The 24,962-nt window shown below is 43.9% G+C and overlaps 1 protein-coding gene across 1 annotated transcript in view; it reads right to left on the bottom strand.

Annotated features, from left to right (window-relative positions):
* MUC2 (mucin 2, oligomeric mucus/gel-forming) overlaps positions 1 to 24,962 on the bottom strand; it is a 49,784-nt gene that overhangs the window by 9,182 nt on the left and 15,640 nt on the right. The window contains exons 16-36 of the mRNA XM_068944759.1: positions 24,362 to 24,617; positions 23,361 to 23,413; positions 22,992 to 23,092; positions 22,462 to 22,613; positions 21,884 to 22,025; positions 21,193 to 21,303; positions 20,690 to 20,869; positions 19,410 to 19,649; positions 18,059 to 18,215; positions 16,804 to 16,932; positions 14,744 to 14,891; positions 13,777 to 13,820; positions 12,989 to 13,183; positions 12,536 to 12,565; positions 11,691 to 12,176; positions 9,938 to 10,348; positions 3,340 to 8,526; positions 2,963 to 3,231; positions 1,695 to 1,869; positions 865 to 1,112; positions 105 to 288 (exon numbers count right to left, since the gene is read on the bottom strand). Coding sequence (XP_068800860.1) covers positions 105 to 288; positions 865 to 1,112; positions 1,695 to 1,869; positions 2,963 to 3,231; positions 3,340 to 8,526; positions 9,938 to 10,348; positions 11,691 to 12,176; positions 12,536 to 12,565; positions 12,989 to 13,183; positions 13,777 to 13,820; positions 14,744 to 14,891; positions 16,804 to 16,932; positions 18,059 to 18,215; positions 19,410 to 19,649; positions 20,690 to 20,869; positions 21,193 to 21,303; positions 21,884 to 22,025; positions 22,462 to 22,613; positions 22,992 to 23,092; positions 23,361 to 23,413; positions 24,362 to 24,617 — 8,898 coding nt within the window. The remainder of the gene's footprint in view (positions 1 to 104; positions 289 to 864; positions 1,113 to 1,694; positions 1,870 to 2,962; positions 3,232 to 3,339; positions 8,527 to 9,937; positions 10,349 to 11,690; positions 12,177 to 12,535; positions 12,566 to 12,988; positions 13,184 to 13,776; positions 13,821 to 14,743; positions 14,892 to 16,803; positions 16,933 to 18,058; positions 18,216 to 19,409; positions 19,650 to 20,689; positions 20,870 to 21,192; positions 21,304 to 21,883; positions 22,026 to 22,461; positions 22,614 to 22,991; positions 23,093 to 23,360; positions 23,414 to 24,361; positions 24,618 to 24,962) is intronic.

Genomic DNA, 24,962 nt, shown 5'->3' with positions numbered 1-24,962 from the left:
TCACTTACAGATTTGTTCTCAAATTCCATTAATCTTTGTGGAAGGGTTGTAATTTCCCTGTTTGCTGTTTTCTAAGAGTACAAAATTATTATAATAAGCCTTACCACACTGTCCTTGAGTGTTGTTGCCAAATAGACTGTAGGGCATTCTGATAGAAAAGGACAAGCCATTGTAGGTTACATTCATCTTAAGTTCAGGAATTTCCACCACACGATTTATGCCTGACTCATAGACAGTCAAACCAAATTTTTTGTAAGGCAAAGCCACTGCCTGTTTGTTTACTGTCACCTACAGTATACAAAAGAAAACAGAAAAGAGACATATATTTAGCTTGGCTTGAGAAAATAAATCAGTTGCTCATTACTTTGCACTGGAGATAGAATGACAGAACGTGAAGGCAAATAATGTGTTTTTTGTCCATAGCAAGCGTCCCTGCTTCCTTTTATGTTACTGCAAAGTCAAACTTCTCAGAGCCAAAGAAAAGGCCTATCAGCCACTGATAAACAAGGTTTTTATGGTTTAAACCAGCTAAAGGCTAACACTACAGATTTATTAGAGTGACTATGGCATTGAGGATGTCCTCTAAAAATGCAATATAAAATTCTCTTGAATTTCTAGACCACAAACTTTTAACTTTCTTGGAATCACCAAAAAACACCTAAAGAAAGGGAAAGTGCCTTTAAGAAAATTAAATGAAAGAAATAAGTCAAAATTTATATTGCTTATTTAAATACAACAGCTATGATAAACCTATGGAACTAACGCTAATATTCAGCAAAGATAGATTTCCTTGCGAACGCAATTATCAGGTTCATGCTGAATTAATATTTCAATCAACATATAAAAGGCAACATTCTCCAATACCTCTACTTTTAGAGAATTTGGTTGGACTGTTGCTATGCGCACTTCCTGAGTTTCATGTCTCACAATGAGCGTTCGTGGGCAGGAGACTGCATCATGTGCATTACAATGGTAGTTATCAATGTAGACGCCAAAGTTGTCAACTGATTTATTAATCTCTTCCACAAGGACGTATGTACAATTCCCTTGATAGCTGTAGTACAGTCCATCAAAAGTCACGTAATGCGGGTCTCCCCAGCCTGTGCAGTAACCTACCAAGACATTCAGTTAGGTTAGCTTTTTACGGCAACGTACAGAATCAGATCAGACTATAAACCACATCTGTAGGTGTGGGATTCATCTCATTTAACTTTAAAAATTACACTTTAAAAAGTGTAGATATCAATTTGGGAGCTAATTGTCTGGAACTCATCTCTAAGAGATGGAGAAAAAGAGGCACTTTCAGGGCACAATACATCCAACTTATTTCTGATATATAGCTGAGAATAAGATGAACTGTATCACAGAAGTATACTAGCAGCTAGTCTAAGCAAGTAATTCTTATTCCAGCCTATAGATGTCTGCATCTGGACATAAAAATCCTACCTTGGGAGACCAATGTATTTTAGCAAGACAGCAGTTACATAGAAACGATGCTATCAAATTAGGTAAAATCCCCAGATTAGCTAAAACCAATCAATGTAGCACTCCAAATAACTCAACACTGTAAGTCTGAGGGTCACAGTCCTCACACAGTCCTGAGGTCTTCCACAATCCCTGTTCCATGACATATTGTTCTTGTCGCTACCAATGATCCCAGAAGAGAGAAAATATTCCACAAAATATATACTTACAATCACACTCCCAATGCCAACAGCATCCATCCTTATCAATAACTTTCACAGGGGCAAGGCCATTGGTACAAGTAGGTTTAGGAGGTGGATTACAGATTACTGGAATCACCTTGACCTTGTTGTCTTCTATACATATGGCCTTTAGGCATTCACATATCCACCATGAGTCACCTGACTGTATTTGGAAAGAGGGAGAGAGAGAGAGAGAGAGGGAGAAAAAAAAAGGGAAGCTTTATGAAATAGTCAGACTGGTAACAGTTACGCTTGAATATCTTTTGCAGAGTTCTGAAACAGAGTATATTTATTGACTGTTTTCTTCTCAGAAGACTGAATTTGGGAACTAATTGCAGCACCCAGCCTCATCACCAAAGCCTGTAAAATGAGCTAGCTCCATTGACAGGTGATAAGTGAAAGGCATTAATTGTAAAGAGTCATGTCAGTAACCAGAAGGGGTAATGTTTTTTAGCTTCAACTATCTAAATGCTAGATGTCTAATCCAATCTCAACATCTAGGCTCCCTCTATCACCTTCCCTGGACGCCTAAAACAGATTAAGCAGCTGAAGCTACAGAGAACATCAACTAATTGGCATGTAAAGTCTTAAGATGATTATATGTGTGCATTGTGATCATACACAGCTTTTCAAACTTCTGTCAGTTTTTCAGCCACAATTTACTTTTTCAGCCACAATTTACTTTTATCACTGAAGTTCTACTGATGGCTGCAAACATCTTAGCTGTGAGGAGGCTTTAGAACTGTATGTGCCATGAGCCTGAGTGTCAGAGATGGAGGCTTCCAAAAAACTAACTATAGTCAAATCTCCCCACTCTCTACCTATCAGAAAGGAGAAATGGAAAAGGTAATCAAGGGCTAATTTGCGCTTCATTATCTCTTCACCAAAGCTCCTACACAATAAACATTGAGCTGTGATCTATTCCCTGAAGAAAAGTCAATTTAAAACTATCCTTGGAGGACTAATACTAATATATGAGCTACAAAACCAAAAATCACTTCAAGTCATGCTGATATCCAAGAAAATAGCATAAAACAGATTGCTCTGATATTTTCTTTTCTATCCAGAATAGCATCTACCTCTACGTAACTAGCACTGTAACTATGCATAAGGTCAAGGTAATATCCAGAATGTGCCAATACATAATTGAAATACTAGAAAAAAAAACCTAATCTGCAATTATACTGGCATGCACAGTCTCCGTTCAAAACAGAATACTAAAAAAAAAAAAAAAAAAGCACATGAATTTTACTAACCGAAAAAGTCTGATTAGGGTAAATAGAACAATTTTTTCCAGGGGTGGTAGGTGGTACAGCACTTGTTGACCTAACTGTAGTAAATGTATTGTAAGTGGAAACTTCTGAAGTGCTGCCTGTGCTTGAGACAGTAGTTGGCCCAGAGGTACTAGTTGAACCAGGTGAAGAGGTGGTGGTAGTTACAGGGGTAGTACTGGAACTAGTAGGAGTTGTTCCTGAAGTGGTGGTGAATGACTCTGTTGGAGTTGTTCCAGAAGTAGTAGCTGAAACTGAAAAAGAGACCATTAGAGATGAACTTGACTCTACAGAAGTTGTTTCAGAAAAGGTGGTAAAGCTGGCTGATATCGAAAAAGGAACAGATGATTCGAAAAACATACCAGTGGAAGTGACTTCCGTTGCTACGGGTATCGTGCTAGACACTGGAGTAGTTCTAATTGATGTTAGGGATAGTCCCAAAGTGGTGGCTTCGGTGGTTGATCCGGTTTCAGTGACGCCAGACGTTGTGACTGACGGGGGGCTTGTTGACCCTGGTGGCAATAGCGGACTGGTGGTTGCAAGCAACAGGGGGGACGAGGTTTCTGAAGAAATCGTCGTAGGGCTGGTGGTGCTGGTGGTAGCTGATCCTGTCGGAGGGGGCCCAGTGGTCGTGGTTGCTACGATCGTGGCTGTGGGGGAGGTCGTTCCTGAGGGCGTGGGTCCACGCGTGGTGGCTTCGGTGGTTGATCCGGTTTCAGTGACGCCAGACGTTGTGACTGACGGGGGGCTTGTTGACCCTGGTGGCAATGATGGACCGGTGGTTGTGGGCAACAGGGGGGACGAGGTTTCTGAAGAAATCGTCGTAGGGCTGGTGGTGCTGGTGGTAGCTGATCCTGTCGGAGGGGGCCCAGTGGTCGTGGTTGCTACGATCGTGGCTGTGGGGGAGGTCGTTCCTGAGGGCGTGGGTCCACGCGTGGTGGCTTCGGTGGTTGATCCGGTTTCAGTGACGCCAGACGTTGTGACTGACGGGGGGCTTGTTGACCCTGGTGGCAATGATGGACCGGTGGTTGTGGGCAACAGGGGGGACGAGGTTTCTGAAGAAATCGTCGTAGGGCTGCTGGTGCTGGTGGTAGCTGATCCTGTCGGAGGGGGCCCAGTGGTCGTGGTTGCTACGATCGTGGCTGTGGGGGAGGTCGTTCCTGAGGGCGTGGGTCCACGCGTGGTGGCTTCGGTGGTTGATCCGGTTTCAGTGACGCCAGACGTTGTGACTGACGGGGGGCTTGTTGACCCTGGTGGCAATGATGGACCGGTGGTTGTGGGCAACAGGGGGGACGAGGTTTCTGAAGAAATCGTCGTAGGGCTGCTGGTGCTGGTGGTAGCTGATCCTGTCGGAGGGGGCCCAGTGGTCGTGGTTGCTACGATCGTGGCTGTGGGGGAGGTCGTTCCTGAGGGCGTGGGTCCACGCGTGGTGGCTTCGGTGGTTGATCCGGTTTCAGTGACGCCAGACGTTGTGACTGACGGGGGGCTTGTTGACCCTGGTGGCAATGATGGACCGGTGGTTGTGGGCAACAGGGGGGACGAGGTTTCTGAAGAAATCGTCGTAGGGCTGCTGGTGCTGGTGGTAGCTGATCCTGTCGGAGGGGGCCCAGTGGTCGTGGTTGCTACGATCGTGGCTGTGGGGGAGGTCGTTCCTGAGGGCGTGGGTCCACGCGTGGTGGCTTCGGTGGTTGATCCGGTTTCAGTGACGCCAGACGTTGTGACTGACGGGGGGCTTGTTGACCCTGGTGGCAATGATGGACCGGTGGTTGTGGGCAACAGGGGGGACGAGGTTTCTGAAGAAATCGTCGTAGGGCTGCTGGTGCTGGTGGTAGCTGATCCTGTCGGAGGGGGCCCAGTGGTCGTGGTTGCTACGATCGTGGCTGTGGGGGAGGTCGTTCCTGAGGGCGTGGGTCCACGCGTGGTGGCTTCGGTGGTTGATCCGGTTTCAGTGACGCCAGACGTTGTGACTGACGGGGGGCTTGTTGACCCTGGTGGCAATGATGGACCGGTGGTTGTGGGCAACAGGGGGGACGAGGTTTCTGAAGAAATCGTCGTAGGGCTGGTGGTGCTGGTGGTAGCTGATCCTGTCGGAGGGGGCCCAGTGGTCGTGGTTGCTACGATCGTGGCTGTGGGGGAGGTCGTTCCTGAGGGCGTGGGTCCACGCGTGGTGGCTTCGGTGGTTGATCCGGTTTCAGTGACGCCAGACGTTGTGACTGACGGGGGGCTTGTTGACCCTGGTGGCAATGATGGACCGGTGGTTGTGGGCAACAGGGGGGACGAGGTTTCTGAAGAAATCGTCGTAGGGCTGGTGGTGCTGGTGGTAGCTGATCCTGTCGGAGGGGGCCCAGTGGTCGTGGTTGCTACGATCGTGGCTGTGGGGGAGGTCGTTCCTGAGGGCGTGGGTCCACGCGTGGTGGCTTCGGTGGTTGATCCGGTTTCAGTGACGCCAGACGTTGTGACTGACGGGGGGCTTGTTGACCCTGGTGGCAATGATGGACCGGTGGTTGTGGGCAACAGGGGGGACGAGGTTTCTGAAGAAATCGTCGTAGGGCTGGTGGTGCTGGTGGTAGCTGATCCTGTCGGAGGGGGCCCAGTGGTCGTGGTTGCTACGATCGTGGCTGTGGGGGAGGTCGTTCCTGAGGGCGTGGGTCCACGCGTGGTGGCTTCGGTGGTTGATCCGGTTTCAGTGACGCCAGACGTTGTGACTGACGGGGGGCTTGTTGACCCTGGTGGCAATGTTGGACCGGTGGTTGTGGGCAACAGGGGGGACGAGGTTTCTGAAGAAATCGTCGTAGGGCTGCTGGTGCTGGTGGTAGCTGATCCTGTCGGAGGGGGCCCAGTGGTCGTGGTTGCTACGATCGTGGCTGTGGGGGAGGTCGTTCCTGAGGGCGTGGGTCCACGCGTGGTGGCTTCGGTGGTTGATCCGGTTTCAGTGACGCCAGACGTTGTGACTGACGGGGGGCTTGTTGACCCTGGTGGCAATGATGGACCGGTGGTTGTGGGCAACAGGGGGGACGAGGTTTCTGAAGAAATCGTCGTAGGGCTGCTGGTGCTGGTGGTAGCTGATCCTGTCGGAGGGGGCCCAGTGGTCGTGGTTGCTACGATCGTGGCTGTGGGGGAGGTCGTTCCTGAGGGCGTGGGTCCACGCGTGGTGGCTTCGGTGGTTGATCCGGTTTCAGTGACGCCAGACGTTGTGACTGACGGGGGGCTTGTTGACCCTGGTGGCAATGTTGGACCGGTGGTTGTGGGCAACAGGGGGGACGAGGTTTCTGAAGAAATCGTCGTAGGGCTGGTGGTGCTGGTGGTAGCTGATCCTGTCGGAGGGGGCCCAGTGGTCGTGGTTGCTACGATCGTGGCTGTGGGGGAGGTCGTTCCTGAGGGCGTGGGTCCACGCGTGGTGGCTTCGGTGGTTGATCCGGTTTCAGTGACGCCAGACGTTGTGACTGACGGGGGGCTTGTTGACCCTGGTGGCAATGATGGACCGGTGGTTGTGGGCAACAGGGGGGACGAGGTTTCTGAAGAAATCGTCGTAGGGCTGCTGGTGCTGGTGGTAGCTGATCCTGTCGGAGGGGGCCCAGTGGTCGTGGTTGCTACGATCGTGGCTGTGGGGGAGGTCGTTCCTGAGGGCGTGGGTCCACGCGTGGTGGCTTCGGTGGTTGATCCGGTTTCAGTGACGCCAGACGTTGTGACTGACGGGGGGCTTGTTGACCCTGGTGGCAATGATGGACCGGTGGTTGTGGGCAACAGGGGGGACGAGGTTTCTGAAGAAATCGTCGTAGGGCTGGTGGTGCTGGTGGTAGCTGATCCTGTCGGAGGGGGCCCAGTGGTCGTGGTTGCTACGATCGTGGCTGTGGGGGAGGTCGTTCCTGAGGGCGTGGGTCCACGCGTGGTGGCTTCGGTGGTTGATCCGGTTTCAGTGACGCCAGACGTTGTGACTGACGGGGGGCTTGTTGACCCTGGTGGCAATGATGGACCGGTGGTTGTGGGCAACAGGGGGGACGAGGTTTCTGAAGAAATCGTCGTAGGGCTGCTGGTGCTGGTGGTAGCTGATCCTGTCGGAGGGGGCCCAGTGGTCGTGGTTGCTACGATCGTGGCTGTGGGGGAGGTCGTTCCTGAGGGCGTGGGTCCACGCGTGGTGGCTTCGGTGGTTGATCCGGTTTCAGTGACGCCAGACGTTGTGACTGACGGGGGGCTTGTTGACCCTGGTGGCAATGATGGACCGGTGGTTGTGGGCAACAGGGGGGACGAGGTTTCTGAAGAAATCGTCGTAGGGCTGGTGGTGCTGGTGGTAGCTGATCCTGTCGGAGGGGGCCCAGTGGTCGTGGTTGCTACGATCGTGGCTGTGGGGGAGGTCGTTCCTGAGGGCGTGGGTCCACGCGTGGTGGCTTCGGTGGTTGATCCGGTTTCAGTGACGCCAGACGTTGTGACTGACGGGGGGCTTGTTGACCCTGGTGGCAATGATGGACCGGTGGTTGTGGGCAACAGGGGGGACGAGGTTTCTGAAGAAATCGTCGTAGGGCTGGTGGTGCTGGTGGTAGCTGATCCTGTCGGAGGGGGCCCAGTGGTCGTGGTTGCTACGATCGTGGCTGTGGGGGAGGTCGTTCCTGAGGGCGTGGGTCCACGCGTGGTGGCTTCGGTGGTTGATCCGGTTTCAGTGACGCCAGACGTTGTGACTGACGGGGGGCTTGTTGACCCTGGTGGCAATGATGGACCGGTGGTTGTGGGCAACAGGGGGGACGAGGTTTCTGAAGAAATCGTCGTAGGGCTGCTGGTGCTGGTGGTAGCTGATCCTGTCGGAGGGGGCCCAGTGGTCGTGGTTGCTACGATCGTGGCTGTGGGGGAGGTCGTTCCTGAGGGCGTGGGTCCACGCGTGGTGGCTTCGGTGGTTGATCCGGTTTCAGTGACGCCAGACGTTGTGACTGACGGGGGGCTTGTTGACCCTGGTGGCAATGATGGACCGGTGGTTGTGGGCAACAGGGGGGACGAGGTTTCTGAAGAAATCGTCGTAGGGCTGCTGGTGCTGGTGGTAGCTGATCCTGTCGGAGGGGGCCCAGTGGTCGTGGTTGCTACGATCGTGGCTGTGGGGGAGGTCGTTCCTGAGGGCGTGGGTCCACGCGTGGTGGCTTCGGTGGTTGATCCGGTTTCAGTGACGCCAGACGTTGTGACTGACGGGGGGCTTGTTGACCCTGGTGGCAATAGCGGACTGGTGGTTGCGAGCAACAGGGGGGACGAGGTTTCTGAAGAAATCGTCGTAGGGCTGCTGGTGCTGGTGGTAGCTGATCCTGTCGGAGGGGGCCCAGTGGTCGTGGTTGCTACGATCGTGGCTGTGGGGGAGGTCGTTCCTGAGGGCGTGGGTCCACGCGTGGTGGCTTCGGTGGTTGATCCGGTTTCAGTGACGCCAGACGTTGTGACTGACGGGGGGCTTGTTGACCCTGGTGGCAATGGTGGACCGGTGGTTGTGGGGGATACTGTACTGGGTTTTTCTGTAATCCTAGTTGTTGGCATCGATGTAGATGAAGGAGTAATAGTAGTAGATGTGTATTGTGTTTCTTTTTTGGTATACGTTGTATTTTTTTTTAAGAGAAAGAGAAAATATTATTTAGTAAGTCAGGCTTTTTCTTTTTTTAAATCAACTTTTTGTCTTTCTCCAATAAATAAAAGAAATTCTACAAAAGCCTATGGATACTAAATTAAACAGTAATCAGAAAGAATTTTCTTAACGGATATTTATTAATGCATGAATTATAACAAAACCTTCCAAACCTTGCATGAGAATCAGTGATCTAACAGTTCACATCCAACTGTGTTGGATGGATCAGCTCTCTGGTTTGTTAGTACTCTTATGTTGCAGAGAAAAATTCTGCAGTCCTAAATCCAGAGGTCAGCAAGCTCTTTGGTTACTTCTATATTGCTGTCATGATGTACTCTAGGGAGAGATCACTATTCATTGTGCCACTTGATGTGTCATACTCAAACCAGCTCTGCTCATGCTCAGGGTCATTTGGCTCCACTAAAACTAAGCAGTACCTGGAGCAATCTCTCTTACCTTGTCTCCCAGGCCTTTGAAACTACCCACTCACATGCTATTTTGGCATGCTAGAATCCTAAACTCACAAGCAATCCAGTTTTCATTACATGCCTTAAAGCAGGCTCCTTTAAAATAGCTTTTGAGCGGCACTTAATAAATTGTTCATGACACTCAGAGGCTGGGCAGAGCATGAAGGATGAAAAACTTTCTCGGAGCCCTATTAAGTCAGGGAACACAACAGAATCTCCCCATGACCACTGTATGCTTTTTCACTTCAGAGTCAGCCCCAGGAGTAGCTATGGACCCAGCTGTTTTAGGAAATGCACAGTATCAAACACAAGGCGCTGACAAATCTTGGTATCTCCCATAGCAAGGTGGTGCATGTTGGCGATGGTGAGGGCGTACCTGAGGATGCTAGAGTGGGTGTTTGGTCCACAGCCACCAGGGACAAGCAGATGGATATCCTTCCTCAAACCCAATCCCTCGCAGCCTACTGGGGAAACCTTCCCTCCTAGATTTGGAACTGCAGACAAATGTCTACATGGGACAGCATGGGAAAGTGAAGCAACACTGCGCAAATGATTCTTAAAGGAAAAGGGCCCCTATCAGTCGTCCATCGTATTTTTACACAATGGCTCACCGCGATAACCTCTCCTGCAGCAGCAGGACAAAGCCCAACACCAGCAGAAGATGGACTGCCCGTTAGCTCAGTAGTGGCTAAAGGTAGAGAGTCCAGGGTAAAAAACCTTCACAGGCTCAAGCTAACCAAGAGAAAAGTGTACTATGAATGTTTTCCTGCACTCTCCCTGCTAAACAAAGAAGTGAAATGGACAACTCCTTCCCAGACTACTACAGAGATGACACGAGGTGCTGAAAGAGCTTCATTTCTCCCACAGCAAGACAAGATCAGAGAGTATGGATCAGACACTTACTCTGAGGTTCAGAGGTTGGAGGCGGTGGGATCCTGGTGATTATACTTGGTGTTGTACTAGTGGTGGGAGTGGTAGAGATGGTGCTTGAAATACAGTCTGGTCTGTTTGGGATGCAGCAGACACTGATCTCATAATTGAGGCAGACTCGCATTGGGATCACACCCCCTATGTCTTGGTCTTTATTCCTGCAAGTGAGCCCTTTGTTAATGTCGCATTCCACTTTCTGCCCTAAATCTTTGATGGAATTGTCCGGGAATTTCTTTGCTCTGCACGAAATATTCTCAGGCTTGGCACACACCCAGAGAGGCTCATGCTTCTGGATGTTCTCATAGGATTCATCATCACCACCATCTTCATCCAAAGATGGATAACTCACATCAATCCAGCCAGTCCAGATACAGTCGCAGGATGCTACAGGCAGACATCAACAAAACCATTAGGAACAGCTGGGACGGAGATAACTGGCAAGGGTGAAAGAAGATATGAGGGTCGCACATGGGATATATGCTGCACAGAAGGGGCCAACTCAGAGTGTTGCCACACACCTACCAGTAGTCAACCCACCCTGGCCTCAGCAAAGCTCACCTGTATGACCATACTTTCCCCTCCAGCCCGACAAAGTGCCCTCATGAGAAATAGTCACAGAGCTAGGCACGGGCCATCTGCGCTCCACTGGTGAGCCTGCAGGCACTCCGGTCACGAGCTTCTCACGTGCAAGAAAACCCAGGTGGCACGGTATGACATGAGGCGGAGCAAGATCCCGCGGGACCTCTTGCTTCTGTCTCATCTCCTGCCACTCAGTTCTCCTTGCTAACTCAGGGAGAAACCACTGAGAGTAAGGTCGGGACTGGATAGCAAGCAGATATTCCTGACTCAGTGTCGGCTCGCTTCCCTATGATGCAGCACAAGAAAGGTAGAGGTTCACAGAAGCACTGCGGGGACTTCTCATCCAAAGGCAACAGTTCACAGCCACTGTCAAAATGTGGATTTAAACCCTTCGCTGAACCTCCTTCCCAGAAACCTGCTGCACGTATGTCCCATTAAGGGACCCCTGCAGAAAGGGCCAACTCAGAGCACTGCCAGACACCTAGAGCGGTCAATCCAGCCTGACCACAGCAAAGCTCACTTGTATGATCAGGCCTTCCCTTCTGGCTCCACATAGCTGAAGAGGGTCAAACTAGTGCAGAGAGTCAAGCCAACTGTTTCTCTTCAAGAGTGGTGGGACATTGCTGTGATGGACTCCTCAGGAAATCAAAAAAAGCCACCAAAGGATAAGACATGAGGAGGAGAGTGTACTGTCAGCTGCAGTGGCAGGCAGAGGGAAGAGGTTCATAAAAATACTGGTGAGTCTCAGCAACCAGGGACCACAGTTCACAGCAAGGGACTCTCATCAGACTGAAACCCTTCTCTGAACCCTACCTAGGGAAACTAACCTTCCTAGATCCAGAACTGTAGGCAAGTGTCAGTGCTGATACAGAAGGAAAGTAAAAGGAGAAAGGGAAGAAATTCTGTACAGCTGTACCCAAACAAAGCCTAAAATGACAGTGCCAGAAATCAAGGCCCACTCCCATCTCACATATGGGTCCCTCTGAGTAGGTTCTCTCTAGCAGAAGGATGGAGCTCAACACCAGCAAAAGGAAGACTTCCTGGGCAACTCAGTATCTGCCTTAGACATGGCACGCCTTAACAGGCTGAAAGCTCTTTATTTCTTCTATGGTAAGGCAAGAGCAGAGGGTAGGGGTCTGCTAAATACCTGCGGTGGTTGAAGTTACTGGGGTGGTAGATAGCGGTGTGGACTGGCTTGCGGTAGGTGAGGTGGGTTTGCGTGTGGTAGTAATTACTGGCTGCCAGGGTGTGGTGGTCGTCACTATTGTTGTGCTGGTGGTGGTGGAAGTTGCAGGTGGTGCTGGACTCGGTGTAGTTCCACAAGGAACTTCTTGCCACTTACAGCAGGACACTCTGATTTCATAATTATAGCAAAGAGTCCAGATACCGCTTTGCTCCTCATTTTTACAGATTAGTCCATACGTAACATTACACTCCACTTTCTGGCCAAGCTCCTCTAAGCTTGTATCAGGACTATGTTTAGCCCTGCATTCAATTTCTTCAGGAACTTCACATATTTCATTTCCAACTTCATTTCTAATTGCATCGTAGGTTTCATAGTCACCACCATCTTCTTCAGGTTTACTAACGTCATACCACTTAGTCCAGTTACAAATTAATCCAAGGCATGAAGCTGCAAGAGAAGATGGAGGTTCAGCATACAGGCTCACAGATGATATTCTGACAAGGTTATGTTTTTATTCTCCTCCATTAGGGGCTAAAATAATGCACTGCAACACATAATTTTAGCAAGAGAAATGAATTCAAAAATTCAATATTATCAGGTTTTTCAACCAGAAGCTTCACATCAAAATAAACCACCAAGTTGTAAAAGCCTTCAAAGAAAGGTCTTTCTTCTCTCTAGTCTTACCATATTTTCCTATGCTAGGTTTTAAAACTGTTTTTCTGTAGTAGGCCATCTTTAACTTATCCTTCCTTTAAACGTTCCTTCCACATTTTACAATATCTATTTTTTATATTTAAAAAACTTACTTGTAGTCCCTGGAGGGCTTGTAGAGGTAACTGAAATGGAAAAAAAAAGTATTACTGCAAGTTTATCATGTTTATCATTATCATCTGCAAGTTTCAGAAAAAATTGTAAAGGTTGTTTTAAATATTCTATTTATAATTTTTTGATGAGACGCTGAAATAATTGCTATTAGTGTATTAAATCATAATATTTGCTTTAAGATCCCAGGAGGATACTGCAACATATTTTCAGAATTACGAAGGCACACAACAGTACCTTTATAGATATGATTTTCTCCGTGAGGATTACACCATTATAAAGTGTTTCAAACCTTCTTCGTGCAGTGTAGCAAAACTGTTCATAAGCATCACTCTAGCTGTTTCAACTGTGACAAGCCTACATATTGCACACTGTATCTTTAAAGTACTTTTCTGAAAGAAGATTATATTAGATATGTATCTCTGTTGAAACTTTACCTGTGGTAAGAGTACTAGTACCAACGGGAGTTGTAGTGGTTGCAGGCGAATGTGTCGTCACACAAGGATGAATACTTTCAACAACTATAGATCCATTTTCTCCGCACATATACCTTATACATATGTCACCTTCCTGTTTTTGCCCCACAAATTGTCCCACTTCATATCTTGTTCCATTGATCACACAAGGACAGCCTGTAAGAAAGAGCTTTACTGTGCAGTTTTTCTGCTGAATCTATCAGCTAGAAGAAAAAGGCATAATTCTTATGAACTTTCCCAGGATACAAATCAGTACTTTAATGTGTCATGCTTGCTCCTCCCAGAGCTATATCTGAAGTTCAAGATCTATATGTCACACTGACTTATCTTTACATTTAGAGAAAAGTCAAAACACATACAATAAAGCCTTGCATAAAATGGCTTGGAAGAATAGGCTTACAAACCACGTTTTAAAATACTTTAAGAGAAATAACACCTGCAATTTAGCATCAGATACTTTTCTGTTACACCACATGTTCCAGGAGGGTAAAATCTTATAGAGAAATCTGTTAGCTTGGAGGTGGGAGAGGGGGAAAGAGGAAACAGACATGAGAGAAGTTGAGCAAAAAGTACTAACAGCAGCATTCAACACAAGTGCTGCCCAATTTTCTTTTGCCACAACTTTAACTTGCACTGGAAAAAATTATTCCAAATCAATACTAAGCCTTTTGTAGAGACAGACATAGCAGTTTTATGCCTCTTTTTTCCCTTTATTTGTAGAGCCACCCCCTCCCCCCAACATTATTTACCTTGGACTGTTGTACAGTTTGTGATTCCTGAGGAGACACAGACACTAAAAAAGAAAAATTTCAAAAATTAAAACATTGTAAACCAGCAGCAAGATAATTCTAGAAATATTTTCAGATGTTTTATGGCACTCTGTTAGCATGATTAAGAGCACAGAAACGTACAAACTTGTCACTCGATCTTCATTCATACAACTGTATATTTTTCTGGGTGTAATGCTTTCCAGTATTGATACTGTTATCTCATTCCAACACAATCACCATTTTGCTGTCTTAAAGTACAGCGCCTGAAACTATCATGAACTGCTTTGTGTTGCAAGTTGCAACAGTGTAATAACAGCTGCTCTTTGGGGGGTGAACTTTCAAACCAGAGCAGTTGTTTTGCCTCAGCTCACCACGTGGATTCATAGATGTCAATGCTATCATTAGTGAGACGCTGAGAGAGAGCAGTTAGGACTTGACTATCTCTTTCAGGGACAGGAGAGCTCCTTTGAGATTACAGTGATTTTGAAATTCTAGTCTTAAATGCAAATGCAAGACAGATTAGCCCCCCTGCTCCTGAAGAGCCAGGAAAATCAAAAGGTTGTTCTAGAGACACATCCAGACTTCATGTCATTGTATCATTTGTGACACTTCTGAAAGTAAATTTAATGATGTTACTAATATATTTACTAAAAAGACACCATCAACTTGAAATCTGGAGTATTTCAAATTATGGATCAAAACCTTAGAAAGTTTATGTCTTTCAAGTGGTGCTTCAACAAATTTTACAGTTTGAGTCTCCTCTGGAATAAACTGACTTTGTTCCTCTGATTTGTACAGATAAATACTAATATATACCAGCTCTTCATTTAAAGTTGCTTCTCTACTTATTAAAATACATGCTTAAGGCTTAGTGAAGAAAATGATAGGCTCAGCATACATAAATTATTTCCTGGATCACTGCACATGTTTTTGCATTTCTACATACCATCTTGTACAGTTCTCTTGTGTAGGTATTTCTTTCCCAGGTTCATAATAAGTTCCATTGAAGTAACACCCACAATCATCTCTGGTCTCACATTTCTTTGTCTCTTCATTATAAATGGGCTTCTCTGGAGGGCATCTGGGGTAGCAACCTGTTGAGATCACAAACAGCGCAAAGTACAAGATGAAATAAAGAATAAAGTTAAATCAATGATAGGATATCTTCTGAAGGAAAATCACTATCATTAACAAATGCTGCTCACTGAAACAAGCACAGGGAAAGAAATGGAAAATCCCTATTGACTTTACGTTAATCCCTGAACAATTAGGCTTTCCACAAGATTTAAATCTGATGATACTGGGGTGAGACGGCTTGAATAAGACTCTACTCATGAAAAGCAGGAATTTTTTTTTCCTAGTTCAACACATTGCAGCAACCCTTAATTTACTCTATATTCTATGGGCAGCTGGTAATTTTTAAGACAAAGACACTTAACTATTTTTCTGATATTCAAACGTGATCACTTTCCCAATAATATTTTTGTTAAGAATTTTTGTTAAGAATATGAAAGTGGATTCAATAATTAACAAATTTTTCATTACAATTATTGGAATAGCAGACCTTGTTCTTGCACCTTTACTAGACAAGCTATCTCCACCCGAAACAAAAAATACATCTGCGCTTTCCCCTACTCTCTGCCAGTGACCCAAACCCTACCGGCAGGGAATTAATCATTTCTCAGTCCTCATTGCATTTCTCATGTAAATACACATTTCATAAATTACCACGTGCTGCTTCCCAAGAAATAACTGTCATAAAATGCCCAATTCATAATTACATTGAGTCCTCTTTATACTATACTGGACTTGTAGCCTATGAACTGAATATAACTAATAAACCAGTAATAGTTAATTGGCAGCTAAAAGTCACTTTGCACTACCAGACTATGCTAAAAATGTCCTAACAAAAGAAAGTGTGTCCTACATTTGTACTGAAGATAAAAAACAAAAATAATTTTGAAAAATAACTGGACATCCAATAATCTACCTTCTGATGCTTTACAGGTTTCTTTGATAATCTAAATCGATCTGTTTCAAAACATGGGTCACTTTAGTTTTTTTTTTTTAATCAAGTACGTTACCAGCAGTACAAGGATTAAAATAACCAAGCTAAACTCAGGGCAGTTCTTTCCAGTCCCTACACTGAAGACAGCCGCTTCTGGTCCAGATCAAAAGAAAAGACTGCGTGGCCAAAACCATGCCTGTTTTCTCCCACTTTATTCTATGGTATAATAGAAGACATTTATATCCTCATTCACATTCTTAGGTCGTTAAAGTTCCCATAACACTACTATCACAAACCCATACCAAAGTGAAATCCCTTTTCAGTTATCAAGTGTAAGGTCTTTTTCCTACTTAAATCACATCTCTACATCCTCTGAGGGGTTCAATGGGATTTAAGTGGTGTCTGTACCTTATGCTGGCCCTCTTAAGTGAGAAGGACTGCGGAATAACCTAGCTAAGCTTCACATCTTGATCTTAAAGCCAAAATAAAAATCGCAAAGGAGATCCATTAAGAAGAGAAGTACTAGCCTCCAGATAACATGTTGTGGTTTCCATTAAGAACCCAATATACAGCAGCATGAGCGTGTCTGACACCAAAGATATTTTCCATTGTAATGCTAGGCGCGCACTGCGTAATAATTTAACAAAATCAAGATGCATCCGACACATAACAATAATTAGATTTAAAAAAATCCCAAGCAGTAACATGCTCCTTTATGATGAGAAAGGTTTTCCTTCTCTTGAGATACCCTTAGGATAGGCTACAAAATTACAATGGTGAAATAATCTCGCATGTTTCAAGATACTATCCAAGCAGAGACTTCGTTTTATGCATGTTAGCAAAGTGACTATCATCCCCTTATGTTTACAAATAATAAATTACAGTATATGAAATATTTATGCAAGACTGGAGACACAAGTTCAACCTAACAGAACACTAAATGATACCTGAACAATGCTTTATGAAATAAAAGATAAACGTGGCCGTGAATTTATTACCTTCCAGGTACGGCACTGAGAAGTTGGTGCTGACATTATTGATCATCTTGCAGGTCAGGATGTCACTGCCACAAGGCTCATAGTGCCACTCACACTCATTACGAGGGTTGTAGTAGTCACAAAATATTGCTGATGAGAAAAAGCAGAGGTCGATCAAAAATGCAATTGCGAGAATACAGCCTGGTTCTTGTCTTTAACGGTACGTGCTAAATAAATGTACGTGATAAGCTGGCACTAATTCGCTTGAGACCTGAACCACCTTCTGTTCTACTGAGCTTTTGGGGGGTCATAACTCTGGAGCCCAGGATTCTGATGTTAAACACCAGAGCTGCAGAGGGAAAATGTCTTGATTCAAATCACAAAAAAATTCAGAATCAGTGTTGATTTTAATTTAAAACGAATGGAGAATTTCTGTGAGTTTTTTCTTCCCTATTAGCCAACTCCTAAATACCCTTGGGGTATATTCAGAGCAGTTTTACCTTCCTGTATCACACGGGTCAAGAGTCATCTCCAGCAGGCCAAGAACAAGCATATGAGATTTTATGGATAAACAGAATTCAGCTTACTTGACTCTGGACAGAGAAAGGAACTTTTGTATGCTATAAAACAGAGCTGGCTGAAACTTTTAACTTCTGTTGCACTGACTGTTTTTCACACTTGAAAACTGGCCTTACTTCTGAATCAGAATGAATTTTTTAAATTCAAAAATTTGACATTTCTAGCACTTGGAATCTCAAAATTTTGTTTCCAATACTGTTTTGAGGAATATTAATTTAAAGATTATTTTACACTTCTGTATGGCATACTAGGATGAGAATTAGCCCCGCTAATGGACACTGCTTAATACACTCAAGACAGATGAGGTGCACCCAAACAGGAGTATATCAATATATAATTGCTAAAACCAAATTCAAAATGGGAATTCCCATTCACCAATTAGATAGCAAAATGGAAGGATCATTTGAAATCCAGCTTTAATATATTAAAACATGATAGCCTCATTAAAACAGTAAAAGAAATTCACGTATGTTATTTGTGTACTGCAGTTCTGAAATACATTAGTTAATGTTTGTTACTAATGTAACAAATGAGTTCAGTTCTACGAAACAACCAGTTCTGTTTCTTCCCAGCTATGCTGAGAAAATAAATCACATTGTACAGCCAGCATAACCCTGGATTAACAGAACTCATGATTTATTTGATGTGCTCTTTGGCAACAGCCAGCAGGATGCAGTTGTGTTTAACTGTTACTCACGGCATATATCAGGAGTTCTCCAGAACACACAGGCCTTAGCCTTGATACATTCTTGAGCATACGCAGCAACTGCTGAACAGAAGCATTCACAATCTCCACCACTGTCACAAGAGCAGGCATCATGAACACAAGCGTCATAGAATGGAGTTGGGTCCACCTGTTGATGAAATGATGCCTCAGTTCATCTCCAAACTGGTTTTCTAACTAGTAAACTTGCAAGCTCAAAATAACATTTCTTGAGGGATGAGATCTGAGCTGGGCAGGTGCAAAACCGTTTCTAAGAATTACTAAATTTCAAACAAACATTACAGGCTGGAAACTGCTTACTGTATTTCAGATAATAATAGACTTGAAGTAGCACACCACCTTCTTAAGTTATGATCAAACAAATAAAATACAGTCTTGGGCCGTTTCCGCATCTTCTCACAAGAATTCCATTTTATTGCTCTCAAAACCAAACCGGATTGATGTCAATAAAATCATATCTTCCAGCAAGCTTAGCCAGTCAGAAAGGCTGCATTTCACAACAAACATGAAGCAGAGTTCTGTGCTTGCCCATTTTTGGAGTTTACCCAATCACACACCAGCAAAGCCTTTCCACCTTTTCGTTTTGGACTACAAGAGGAGAAAGCCTAGATTGGATTTCAGTCCCTCAAGGAATCAACATAGAAACAGGTATTAAATCAGTGAAAATCTTTGTGAATTTTCCACTGTGAGATAAGCATAAATTATTGTTAGTATTACTGTATTTCAGGTAAGAGACAAGGAAAAGAGAGATTACACTGTGCTCTGAAAGCTGTAAGCACGACATGGCATATACGTTGATATGATTTGGATGCACTGTACTAGCAGCTATGCACGCCTAAACTGCATGACGTGGCTGAGTTCCAAGAAGATACCTTGGGTGGGTTGAATATTACAAGGAGCGGTGGTCTCTGCAACGGCCACCTTTCAAGCATAGTACGTGTTTCTGTCAGACGATGGGTCTGACGATTACAAGGCCTTTCAGAATTCACAGTCTCTCTATAAGCGACGGTACAACTGCTGCACGCATAGACCTACCCGGGCAATATCTATGAAGCTAACCTACGTTAACAGTAGCAGTGAAACTGCGGCGATGAATATGGACTTGTACAGCCTGTGCTGGCACCTCTGCTGCCACAGTTCCAGTGCCCCTGATACTCAAGCCACTTTGATTAAGGCTAGCTGAAGCGTCCTGACACCTCCATATGCACTGCAAACTCAGCTGAAGATAACTCTATTTAGCTGTTTCTTCATTCATTTCTGATAGTATCTTTGTTCCTGTGATAAGGTACTGTGCTGTCCCATGACATACGAGCTCTCTACAAACCTTGGAATGACAGATTTCAAAGACTGCGCTCCGGATGAGGTAGCATTCCTTCTCTGCCCAGGACTTGCGATGTGGTTTCACACTGCAGGGCAGGATCTCTTCTGTGACATCTGGGCAGGTATAAGACTGTTTCCAGGAATTCCCAAACTCCAGAGCACTAGTCTCCTGCAATCCACTCCTTGTTGTAAAGTCATTGTTGGACTTGCCATCAAAGTTGCCACAGAGACCACACACTTTGCCCTGGACAAGGAAATGAACACATCCACAGCTTTTAAATATACCAGGGAAGTGAGAAACAGACTCTACTAAAGTAAGAAGAAAATACTGACTTTAAAAAGGACAATTGATCCTCCCTATAAATTATGTATTTTCATTTTTATTTTCAAATCATTTTTACAGAAATTAAATCTTCATTTGTCTGTCTACTTAGCAAACTACTCAATTGCCCATCTCCTCCCTCCTTGAAACCTATTGTATCTCATGTATTTCCATGTCTCTGAGGCCCTTCACCCAACTTATAATGCTCAAGAGTGGCTAAACTTCTTTCCAGTTGTGAAAAACGGATTTATTTCCCATTCTTCTTGATTTATTGTAATTCAGCTGAATCAATACTACTAATAAGAACCAGAGAATATGAATCTGCTCAAAAACATCTGTATTGTAGCTTCTACTGAACTGACACCATTTATTTACCCATTTAAAAACAAAAAAAAAAGAGGCAGTCACTTTTTCTCAAAAGAACTCTGCTACCTACCCTCAAGGACGGGACTTCTGGTAGTGCTAATTGAGATACATAAGCCCCTCAAAGAACAGTATGTTGCTGTTTGTACAGCCTAGCACCTCCCCATTCAGCCCAAAGAATTTAGTGGTCTATAATTCAGCACGCTGGTTTTCAGAAACCTATAATCTCCATACATTGCATAGGGAATTTGAGTCTAACTCAAGCCTGAGGTTCCATGCAGGTTTCCAAGTGCATACACACTCATTTTGCACCCCTTACATTACTTTGGATGCTTGGATCTTAATATTCACAAACTCAGAAAGCCTTAGACACTTTGCTTTATTGCAATCGTATACTATGCAACCTCTGCAATGCATTGAAATGGACTGTAGGATACTACAACAGCACCCACTACAAGCTATAATACTAAGCTATGTATGAATGACCAGTGCATAGAGGTTATAACAGCAGTACTGGGAGGCAGAATAAAAGATCATCCCTGTTTCCTTATCTCATCCATTCATACTGTTACGTCAGAAGAAGACAGACAGCTCCTTACTTTGTAATCAGGGGTCAGCTTGATGAAAATAGTAGTCTTCTTATCCCAGATAAGCATCACGCCATTGCTAGCCTCAATAACGAGGTAGAGGCCGACTGTCCTTTTTCTGTAATGCACCTCATCACCAACATCTCGCTGAATTTCTTTATAATCCTTGTTCTCCAACTTCAGTTCAGTGTTCTGAAAGGTAAGAAGATGAAAAATATTACAATACTAAGTCTTATAAAGGCGTCTAAGACCCCCTTAACAGTACAACTCAATCTGAGACTAAGAGCTCAAAGTTTGTGGGCTAACTTTCCAAGATGACACAAAGTGGTACAGCACCTTTGTCTGACAGGGCTAGAACAGGTCTCAGTATCTGAGAACCTATCCCTTTACACACTGATAACCTTTACTTGTTACAGGTGGCTTTAAGGACATGGCTCAGTACTTCTACATGTTTGGTGCATTACTTTTTTGTTAGCTAAATACTTGGTGTATACTCACTGAGTATCATTACTCACCCCTAGAAACATTTTAATAGCCTTTGAGCAGGTTACTCCTGTAGTTCCACATGGGACATTCTCTGTGATGATACTGAATGAGCTGCTAGAATTCTTGTCACCACAAAAATCCTATTAAAAAATGAATAAAATAGCATAAGAAAATTAAGTAGAACATTTAATTTTGATTTCAATCTAAAAATAGTTTAAATGCAATCATTTAAATCTCCACAATGTATAAATTGTTATCACTGCTCATATATAAAATTCTAAATACATATGGATTAACACACAAACACACACACACACACACCTATGAATACACACAGATAGTAATTACAGTCTTGTTAGTGCCAAAACCTGGGAAACAAGCAGGACAACAGAACAAAACAAAGAATGTGTTTTAAATAAACCTATCCTTGTTTTGTAATCTCAGAATTTTTATTTATTTCACATGACTGGTGATGATCTGTCAGCTCTCACTATAAACTAGTCCTGTTACACAAAATTTATAACTGCTTTATCAGAAGAACACATTCACACAACCTGCCTGGGTTGAAAATACAGAATTTATCAAGGCAGAAGCTGCAAACATCTCAGGAACAGCGACACCAGACAATAAAGAATGACAAAAATCAAACAGGAAAGTACATTCTCAAGGCAATTTGAAAGCACTTCAAGATGGTAATTCAGCCCTCCTCATGAATATTACCTGAGTAGCCACATATTCACAACTCCCATCAAAGTCATAGAATTTTCCATCAAAGGTGATATAATGGCCACTTCCATATATGGTACAAGTCCCATAGCACACACCACCTTTGGTACAGCTCCAACCTCCTCTTTGGCAGATACTAGGAGAGAGCAGAAGAGTTGAGTTTTCAGATTCCACCAACAGTGTGCTGTTTGGAAAACTGCAGAGCAAACCACACAGCTACGTGACACAACAAGATAATGTGCGTTAACACGCTTCTGTGTTACAGAGCGTCTTATGTCTCAACTTTAATAGTTTAGTCTGTTTTAAAATTATTAACTCTGGACAGCTACATTTCTTCGATCAGTCAATGATCACATTCACAAATGAGTACACTTTCCCAATAAGAGGTTGCTTGCTGAAAACAGGTAGCTGGCCACCCCCGTATTTTCAGTACAACCTGTATTTCCTCAGATGTCACTAAGTACGCCTGAGAATAAAAGTTTTACACTTACAGTGATCTTAGCCTAGGCATGACTACTAATTCCCTGCATGGATTATACGCCACAAGAAGAGAGTAGAAAATTACAACTTACCAGGTTTTGCAGTCCACTGTTATTTCATCTCCATGAGAATACCACTGATTGTTATGAACACATGGGCAATCCTTCTCCTCAACACAGCCCTCTCTCCCATCATCAAACAGACCTTGAGGACACACACAGCCTGAGACACACTCTGCCTGGAACTAAGGAGTATAAGGAGAAAAGGAATTGTTATTTTATAAAACAATCACTACATTTTTCTTCCATTTCTTATTAAACACTCATGAAATAAGCTGCATTTATGAACAGCTTCATATTACTTAGTTTTGTAAGGTTTTTCTTTCTAGATTCTTGACTGCCTAAGAACATGAATCGTATTTCACTTGGGAGGTGTGCCTCTACTGAAAACCCAATGAAAAGAAAAAGGAGGGGGAAAAGAGGAAAGAAATGGACTTGAAAAAAGGGAAGGGGGAAATGAAAGGAAATAATTTGTTATTTACAACTGCATTTCCTGGAGTCCTCTGCTGCAGTGCGCCATTTAGAGAAAGGAATCAAGACTTGGAGAAAAAATGACTACATACATGATCAGTTCGAGGAGTATGACAGCTAAGTTGTACTGGTGTTTGTGAAGTCCAGTTCTGGAATGTGTTGCAGTCAAAATATGTCTTGTGAGGAGGACATTCTGTTGAATAAAAATACATTGTTGGTTTAGGTGAATCAAGATGAAAGAAATGTGTGTGAGGAGTAGCAGCTACTGAGACACAAACTCCAGGGAATGTCAACTCTTGTAAGAAAAAGAGGCTCATCAGAGACATCAGAACAAAGTGAAAACATATAACTGTTTCACAGAAGGAGGAAAAAAAACCATGCAAAACAAGGGGAGAATGCAAATAAGAAGTGAAGTGTTGGGTTTGGGTTTTCTGTTACCTACTATAAAGAATGTCACTTACCTGCCGTTTTTACAGTTACTGAAGTGCACTGGAGCTTTGCATTTCGACAAACACTACCAAAGAAATGAGATTTAAATTAATTAAATAAATATTTATTTAAAATTTATTGAAATTCAAAAAATGTAAGCTTAGTGTCTTCAAGATAAATCTAAGGATTTTTTAGTAAAAATTTGACAGTATTTATCAACGACATCCTGCATAATTTTTATTGATATTTCAAGGTGAACTCTGTTGAAGTGCACTTGTGAATATTCACTCGGGGAAAAAGTCTGGGGAGATTTTAGGCATAATGTCTAGAAAGGTTATGATTTTAAGGCATGACTGCCCTTTCATTGATCTTTTACACTGTGCTTTTTAATGACTCAGAAAACAGGTAATAATGCTAATTTAAATCAAAGTCTTCATTTGGATACACAGTAAAGTTTCATGCCTATTCAAGTCATATGCTGCAAACTTGGCCTGTATGCCTAATCTCCCACTTCACCCCTCCTTGGGAGGGAGGGAAGTAGTTCACTGTTTGTACTGATGATTCATGCTGCATTGATTCTGCAAACAGTCATCAGAATTCATGATAAAACACCAGCATCATGAAAGTTGCTTTCAAAAGCCTACGTTACAGTAAACAGATTATCTCAGGGACTTTCCTGCAGTGGAAAACATTAGAGAAACAATACGTATCTGACAGAAAAGCAAATAGCAGCATAACATTATAGCTGGGTTTCTAGCTTCCTTTTTCCTTTGCTCAACAAATTGCTATTGACAGTGCAGCTTCAGGATCACATTCATCTGTGAAGGCCAGTACTCTCACCTCTAAACAAAGCTGTATATCTCATTTATTAATCACATTACAACAGGACAATGCTTTGCTCAGCATGAAAATGGTGTGTAAAAAACTAGAAACATTCATTAAAGCACCATTCAGAGCTGGACAGCTTACACTTAATAAGCAAATTTTAAAAGGGCTTTTATCCTCACAAACAAGAAGCCACAATAAAACATACCAACGCTCTTCATCTTTTGTGACATAATCCCCTGGTTCCAGGTACGACCCCTTGTAGTAACATGGGCATTTGGAGATGGGCACACACGTCTTCTGATTGTCTAAATAGGTATTATCAGGGCAACCACAGCCATCCACAGGAACAAAGTCTTGCAAGCAGTGCTTTTCACCATCAGCAACTGAACGACAGGTTTGCTGGCACATTGTAAGATTGTAAAGAAAGATTTGGTTTTCTGGGCAGGCAGACACTTCCTTAGCTGGAGGGGGGGAAAAAAAACCAAACTGATAAGTAAGTGATGTGGAAAGGACAGTTTAATCCTGACATTTTTCTTTTTGATGTCTTAGCTTTGCAGCATGTAATGGTAAAATACTCCCTTAGATTCTATTAAAGCATAAAGATACCCTAACTCGCAAGTAATAGGAGTTTAGCCTTGTTTACCACTTAAGGTTGCCACTGAAAGGTAGTAAGCTTCATACTCTAAAGGCAACTTTTTTCCTTAAATGAGGATGCATGATTTCTACCACTGAAGAAGAAATCCATTACCTTTTTCAGGGATTGCTATTTGTCCTTTTTCATTAATTGATTTTGTTAAGCCCTACTA

This window comes from Struthio camelus, chromosome 5 (genome assembly GCF_040807025.1).
Source record: "Struthio camelus isolate bStrCam1 chromosome 5, bStrCam1.hap1, whole genome shotgun sequence".
Classification (NCBI taxonomy): Eukaryota; Metazoa; Chordata; class Aves; order Struthioniformes; family Struthionidae; genus Struthio; species Struthio camelus.
Note: the sequence above shows the minus strand (reverse complement) of the source record. Positions and strands in the feature narration are given on the sequence as shown.